Source organism: Apis dorsata, unplaced genomic scaffold (assembly GCF_000469605.1).
Source record: "Apis dorsata unplaced genomic scaffold, Apis dorsata 1.3 scaffold_517, whole genome shotgun sequence".
Taxonomy (NCBI): Eukaryota; Metazoa; Arthropoda; class Insecta; order Hymenoptera; family Apidae; genus Apis; species Apis dorsata.
In genome coordinates this window covers 681,468-689,426 of record NW_006263742.1, presented here as the reverse complement: position 1 = coordinate 689,426, position 7,959 = coordinate 681,468, and the positions used below count along the sequence as shown (strand labels likewise).

Below are 7,959 nucleotides of genomic sequence, written 5' to 3'. Positions count from 1 at the left end.
TTTTGTTCATTATAATTATTAGTTTTTGTATATTTTTTTATGTATGATATANNNNTTTTTTTTTTTTGGTATCTTTTGATTAGATACTATTAACTTTTCAGTATTATTTTGTTCTGTTTCTATTATTCTATTATTACATAGAGATGATGTAAAATGTGTATCAGCTAAACATATATTTTCTGTGGAATTATTTAATGGTGATTGACAACTTCGAAACCATAATTCTGGTGTTATTAAACTACCTTTTTCTGTGTCATGAAAAGAAACATTGTTTAAATCTTGAAGCATTAAATGAGTTTGTGTTTCATGACAAAAAATATTGATTTTATATTGATTCAAACATTTATTGCTACAAAATTGAAGTTGATTTTCACCATCCTGAAAAAGAAAATACCACTAATATTTTTATAATATATTGAAATTATTTATTTACAGCATTACATATTATATTATAAAATTATTTCAATTCAAATTAAAATAAGGACAACGATGTTTTCATAATTAATTATTTTTTTTTTTTTATTTAATATTTTATATTTTATTTACCTGAAGATCAACATAACTAGTTGGATTTTTTATATGTCTACACCAGTCACATATTTTTGTTTGTTTAAAAACTGTTCTTCTACTAGATATAAAGCAAGTTTCACTACAAAAGTATCCCATAGAATTCATCATATTATAAGAATAAATTTTTTCTGATTCACATGTTTGAGTACATGTTCTACCACACCAAGAACAAGATATATTATCTGTAAAAGTATCATATTAAATTTATTAAAATTTCTTTAATTTATAATAAATATTTTTTCTTCTTTTGTCTTTGTTTATTTATTTATATATAATATATATTTTGCATCTTACCTGAATAAATAGAATTTGAATAACTTTCATATGGAAATTTAGTTGTAGAGTCAAAAGATGCTGTTTTCATTGATAAGGGAGACATTAATTGTCTATTCAGAGATATTAAGTTATTATTAGAATAAGACATATTGGACATTTCAAAAATTGAATTAGATATATTTAGTGATGGAGATTTTAATGTTAGTTTGTTTGAAACAATATCTTGATTAATTTGAAGCATTTCATTATTTTTTGTAATAGTCTTTGTAAAATGATCCAGATTTAAACTTTTTGTACAAGCACTATCCACTTTGTCATAGCCATACCATCCCAATAATTCACTCATTGCATTTGCTGCATATTCCTATAATAATATATAAAAATATATTATTCCTTATGTATAAAAATAATTTTTTTCAATATCATTTTGTACATAATTGTTTTTAATTTAATTTATATAAGTGCAGTTATGTAATTAAAAATATTTTATTATATTTTATTAATATTATTAATAGTCAATTATTAATAGTCAATAATTACTATTAATAAAATAGTATTTCCAAAAAAATAATAATATTAAAAAAAAATAAATAAAACGGGCTTTTGATAAATTATAATTACATTTGAAAAAATAAATAAAAAAATAGATTTGAAATAAAGAAATTATAATGAATGAAATTGAATATTCACGTTAATTACAATAAAATCAATGGATTATATTACATTTTAATAGCATGGATTATGTTGCTCTCATATTACTTACAGTATATGTATATGCACGAAAAAAATTTGTTAAATTATTGCGATTATATTTATTCAATCCTTTATAAATGGAATTTTTTTAATTGTGAAAAAAAAATTACAAAAAAATTAAGTACAATTTTTTATTTTGGTTTTAATATTGGAAATTAATAAGTGCAATAATAATTTATATAATATAATTAATGTATATAATTTAACAATTATTATTAAGAAGAACAATAGAGAAAAAAATTATTACAATATATAATAAAATTATAAAAAATAAATATAATAATATTTAACTTTATTAAATAATTAAATTATATTCATATATATTCTATTATTTTTTAATTAATTAATTTTTTAATAAAATAAAAAGATAAATCTAAATGTAAAAAATAAAAATGTAATACCTGAATTTCATCATTAGTTTCTTCTTGTTTAATTTTAATTGGCGTATAATTTTTTTGAGATGAATAATAAGATTCATTATAAGGTGACGAGGAAAATACTTTCCTTGTGTTTTCTTCGATATTTTTTAAAAATAAATTAATTGGTTTATTGTCCATTACGAAATATGAACATAAACTTGATAATAATTATTTATTTTTAAACCTTTTAATAAAATTTCAAAAAAATTGATATTATATTAATTCTATTATATTACATTTATTATATATTAAAATAATAATGTTATATAAAATTATTTCAAACAAGATTATATTTTGTATTTTTTTTATAAATTAATACTAAAATTATATATTTATTTTTCAATTAAATATTATTAAAAAACGCCAATTGTACCATATTAAACTTTATTTCAATGAAATCAAAAATATTTTATGATTGATTTTTTTTTTTATTTTTAATTTATTCATTGTTTTCAATATCAATATTATGTATGTGATTGCATCATATGTGACTTATTTTACTTAATTTTATATTATATTATATTTTATAGTTAATTTATTTATTAAATCCTTATTGTTTTATTAGAAAATTTATTAAAATCTTTATTATCGTATTTCTCCATATTATATAAATTAAAAATTATTAAAAAAAATTATTATTATTATAAAATTAAATATTATTAAATTAAATGTTTATTTGTTATATCGTTATGTGTTTATATGTTTCCGCTATTATTATGCATTTAATAATGATAAGAAATAATTTAAAATTTCAAAAAATAAAAATTCACATCGAAACAAATATGTTTATATATAATAATACATACATATATATTTGAATAAGTAATACTAAAGCATCAAGCTGTGCCTAATCAAATTTCACTGATATTTTTAGGCCACTAAGGTAATATAACTTGCGTGAAAATAGATCGCATAAATAACTCGTCCAGTATCTTCTTGTTGACTTTGCAAAAAATTTCTTTGTTTTTTACAAATATTTATTTTTTTATGCACATCACATAATTTTTATTCGATATTAATTATATATATAAAATTGTTATAGAATATGCAAAATGACATATTTTATGAAAATAAATTATTTAAATATTTAAATAATTCTTTGCATAAATACCACGAATATCATTTATATCATTTGCATTAATAATTAAAAATAATTTTAGAAATGCATTTTTATTTATAAATTACATGTTATGATTTTTCAAAATTAGAAAACAAAATATATAATAATATTTTGAATTAAATTTTAAACTTTGATATACAAAAAAAGAATAGAAAAAAAAAAATTTAATTTTATGCGCGCACTTTTTTTTTTTAATTTTCGAAATTTCTCACAATTATAATGTTTCTTTTTCTCTTTTTTTTAAAAGTTTCAAAGATAAAATTATAAAAAAAATCAATAGATACATAAAAATATCCGCGAAATAATTTCGTTACAAATCGTTCGCGCTCGTCCAAAGTCGATAATAATTGACATGTTACAGCTACGATCGCTCAGTGTGAACTAAACGATAGATTTTCGCAGTCTATTAAATAACGTGAAATCTTGCACTACATAACTTATTCGTTAACTATTTTTGACACATTAATTAAATGCTATAAATACTAATTATATTAAATTTGTTTAAGATATATTGGAAATTTTAAATTAATCATATATTTCTTTACATATCATTTTACGATATTAAATTATAAACACAAAATAAATTATTTATCCATATATGATATGATATAAACTATATTAATGACATAATTGAATAAATTAATTTATAATTTTAATATAAATATATTATACACCAAGATAATTGAATTTTAAAATTTTTTATTCATTATAATTTAATATTTTAATGAAAATTAATTTGAAAAATCAAAATTATCACAAAATTAAACAATTTTAAAATTAATTAGGATTAAAAAAAATCTATATTAAATAAAAATTATTTACGAAAAAATTAATATGATAAATTTTTATAATTTTATATGAATTTACAAAAATTTTACAAAGAATTTACAAAAACACTTCCTTTAAAAAAAATATTTAAGGTTTAAGATAAAATGAAGTGATCATTACTATTGTAATTATAAGTATTAAAAGTATCTTCTACTTATATCATTTTATTTCTTATTTAAAATTAATTAAAACATTTTATATTTTATTAGTACAAAATTAATTAAAATATTGATATTCAGTATTTCTTTTTATTGTCATTCAATGTTATTATAAATAAACTGATAATTCTAAATATAAAAATAATATAATATAATATATTTAAGAATTTCAAATAGAATTTAAAAAAATACGATATATTAATTATTTTATTAAGTTGTAGCAATTTATTGAAATTAAAAACTTTTTAAATTTTAAATTTGTTTTTTAAATTTGTTTAATTTCACCACTACAATGAGGACAACAAGTTATATTTGAATCGTTTCGTGGAAGAAAGATTTGGCCACCAATTGCAACAGCTGCTCCCATTACTGCACTACAAGCTACATCTTGTCTTCCTGACATAAGCAACTTTGGGCTCATAAGAAGCTGTATGAAATAAAAAAAATAAATAAATATAAATAAAACAAAATAAAATAAACATAAATTATTTATAAAATGAAAAAATAATAGAGATTTACTTGTTCTGCAGTCTTCTCAGCAAGTGTTTTCATATCTAAACCAGTTATATTAATTTCTCTTTGTAAATTAATATTTTCTACACCACTTAATAATTGAACTTTCAGAATTTCTGCAAGTTGGAAACAGCCTTGTGTTAAATCTATTGTGTTTGTACTTAATAATTCATGTCTTTTGCAAGTAACAGTTGCAACAGGATCAAAATTTTCACGTAAAATGCTAAGTATTCTAAAAAAATATAAAAATATAATATATAAATATATAATAATTATATATTAATATATTCTATAGAAATATTTTTTATTAATACAATAAATTATATGTTTTATAAATACAAACCTGTATGTTTTAAGAGATATATCTCGTATAAGATTTCGATCCTCTAGAAGTCTTTTTATTACTTCCTGAAGATCTATAGTTCTTTGACAAAGAGCTGCTTTCCATTTTGCAAGTTCTTCAACCATTAAACTATGAAAACATTACTAAGAATTAACTAATTACATATAAATTTAAAAATTAAAAAATAGTATTTATGTTAATTTATTTTCATTTACCTACTGGCTAAGAATTTACTTCTCCAGACTTCGCATTGACCAGCTAACCATTCTGTTTGTTCTTGATGAGTTGAAAGATGTTGAGCAGAATTTAAAAGAGCTCGAGCAAGTTGTAATTTATCTTCAGTTAACAAATGAACTTTTGTTTCAAGATCTTCTCCAACAGCAGCTACTAATAAGTTTTTTAATTCTCCATTAACCTATTAAGCAAAAATATATAAGCAAAATTTTATAAAATATAATTATTTAATACAAAAAAAATAATATTCCAAATAATTTAAAATAAATTAATATAATTAATATAATTAAATTAATATTTTAAAATAAATATTAAATTTGTGTATATATTTTTATAAATAAAAATTAGTTAAATTTTTAAATAATTAAATCATTTTAGTACTTGTGCTTGAAATTTTAATTGATTTTCTAGTTGACTATTTTCCTCTTTAAGTTTTTGTATTTCTGCTTCATATACTTCTTTTTCTTTCAACCATTCATTTCCTACACAATTTTCATCCATTATCTTTAATTCATTATATGGCACTTTTGTTTCATGAAGTTTCATAGCAGCAACTTGAGCAACAGTCATATTTACATTTACATTACTTTTTTGTAACTTTTTATTTTTTTTTTCATATGGAATTATTGGATTAACTGCAGCTTTATATGGTTCATAAGGAATAAATTTTGGTTCTTTTAGTTTTAAAGAATTTAAAATATGTTTCTCATCTTTTACATTAGTAACATATTTTGGTTTCAAATTTATTATTGGACCATTCGGAGTAACTGGAGGAATTGAACTTAATTGTTTTAAATCTGTTGGATGATAAATTAATGTTTCACCAAGACGACATTTTGTTTGTTTAATTTCAATTTTTCCAGCTGTTACATTTTCCATTCCATCACCTTCTGTACGTTTAATCGAACCCATAACTTGTATATCTTAAACATTAATAAAATTATATTATTAATACAGAATAAAAAAATCTTAAAAATAACAGATATAATATAAATATATATTTTTATTTGTATTTTAAATTATAATTGTTTTTATATTTTTTTATTATAATAATTATAAAATAAATAAATAAAATATTTAATTACTTATATAATGATAATATTATTGTAAAACCAATTCTTATTTTTATATATACTTAAATATTTAAGTTTAAATATATAAAAAATTGAAATTTGGATACACAAAAATAAAATAATAAATGAATATAATATATGAATATAATAAAATAATAAATATAACTATAAAAATAAAAAATATAAATACATTATAAATTTATATAAATAAACGATAAAAAGTAATCTAACCTTGTGATTTAATTTGAGTTTCATCTTTAGAATTTGAAATATTGGCCATTTTTTTATAATTTATATTTATTTAAATAATTTTAATGGTGTTTTCTATAAAAATAATTTTTATAAACAAATTGTAAACTACTTTGTATAAGTATATCAATCATCATCAATCCCCTATTTAATATATACAATTTAATAAAACGAATTCACATGGAATGAATAGTAAAATGCGCATTACCTATATGTAAAAATATAGAAATGAAAATTTTTTATATAAATTATAACACATTTATAAACCAAAATTTTTGTATTTTTACAGATATTTTATAATTGTACAATGTCTTCATAAATATATAATTTAAATAATTTCTTTTGAAAAAAAGTATTCAATAAATTTAAATTGAATAATTAAATTAATTTTAAATTTTTAATTTTTAATAAATTAAAAAAATATTCTATTAATAATCATTGAACTTATATATATTTTCTAATAAAAAATCACGAAAAATAAACGAAAAGTTTTTGTGAAAATTAATATCGATCGATTTCGATAATTCGATTTTTCAAATTTAATTTCAAATTTTTATATGATAAAGTAATTAACCATGAATTTAATACAATTCAAAAATATTTAAAAAAAGAATTTAATTGAGTTATTCAATGTAACTTTAATGAAAATAATAATTTAAAATAATAATTATATGCAAAATGCAAAATGTCAATTAAATTTTATTATAAATTTTAATCTTTTTTTCAATTGATATGATATTGATATTAAATCTAAGAAAAGTCATTATAATTCAGAATTAAATATGGTAAGAATAATAATCATATTTATATCATAATGTAATAATTTAGTTTATAATTAATTAATAATATTTTTAATTGATAAAATAATATATTTTCATAAATTTTAACTTCGAATATAATAACAAAATACATGTATATAAATAAACATGCACATAAAATAGAATAATTTAATATAATATATTATATTTCAATTAATAGCTATTTCAAATATAAAAAAGTTATGGATAAAAAAGAATATAAAAAATATAAACGAAGAATTGCTCAAACTGAAGCTAAAATTGATAATAAAGCTCCACCATTTCATGTGGCTTATTATTATGATAAACATAATATGAGAAGTCATTTGACTCGAATACGAGAAATAGATAGAGAAAATATGACAATATTAAGACGAATAAACATAATTGTCAGATTTGGAGTAAGAATAAGATATTTTATATCAAGAATATTTATTCTATATATTATTCTATATTTTTATTTTAATCATTTCACTATTTATTTAATATTATATCTTCTATTTTTATGTTTATTATTTAATTTTTATAACATATTAAAAAAACTATATATGTTTTATGTTTGATAATATTTCAAATACATATTATTTTAAATAAAACAATTTTTTATTTAAAATATTAACTGCATA

General features: G+C 17.9%; 3 protein-coding genes across 3 annotated transcripts in view; 1 reads left to right on the top strand and 2 right to left on the bottom strand.

Moving 5' to 3' along the window:
- The window catches only part of LOC102679463 (uncharacterized protein PF11_0213), a 3,127-nt gene extending 933 nt beyond the window's left edge, over positions 1-2,194 (bottom strand). Inside the window, 5 exon segments of the mRNA XM_006620572.2 lie at positions 1-56; positions 58-378; positions 547-752; positions 865-1,210; positions 2,001-2,194. The exon segment at positions 1-56 is cut by the window's left edge and continues 886 nt beyond it. Of these exon segments, the coding sequence (XP_006620635.2) occupies positions 1-56; positions 58-378; positions 547-752; positions 865-1,210; positions 2,001-2,156 (1,085 nt within the window). The 5' untranslated portion in view covers positions 2,157-2,194.
- A 2,024-nt stretch (positions 2,195-4,218) lies between these two features.
- LOC102679341 (golgin-45) lies at positions 4,219-6,755 on the bottom strand. Its single transcript, XM_006620571.2, has 6 exons — positions 6,519-6,755; positions 5,596-6,137; positions 5,196-5,395; positions 4,981-5,109; positions 4,644-4,869; positions 4,219-4,551 (listed from the first exon to the last, which is right to left on the bottom strand). The coding sequence occupies exons 1-6, from the start codon at positions 6,565-6,567 to the stop codon at positions 4,390-4,392; spliced, it is 1,308 nt and encodes a 435-aa protein (XP_006620634.1). The 5' UTR covers positions 6,568-6,755; the 3' UTR covers positions 4,219-4,389.
- A 774-nt stretch (positions 6,756-7,529) lies between these two features.
- LOC116186218 overlaps positions 7,530-7,959 on the top strand; it is a 1,425-nt gene continuing 995 nt past the window's right edge. The window contains exon 1 of the mRNA XM_031512836.1: positions 7,530-7,734. Coding sequence (XP_031368696.1) covers positions 7,537-7,734 — 198 coding nt within the window. The 5' untranslated portion in view covers positions 7,530-7,536. The remainder of the gene's footprint in view (positions 7,735-7,959) is intronic.

Coding starts and splice junctions, on each gene's coding strand:
- LOC102679341 (XM_006620571.2), bottom strand. CDS start 6,567: ATGGCCAATATTTCAAATTCTAAAGATGAAACTCAAATTAAATCACAA. Junction 5,110..5,195: donor AGTAAATTCTTAGCCAGTAG/GTAAATGAAAAT, acceptor ATGTTTTCATAG/TTTAATGGTTGAAGAACTTG. Junction 4,552..4,643: donor CTGAGAAGACTGCAGAACAA/GTAAATCTCTAT, acceptor TATTTCATACAG/CTTCTTATGAGCCCAAAGTT.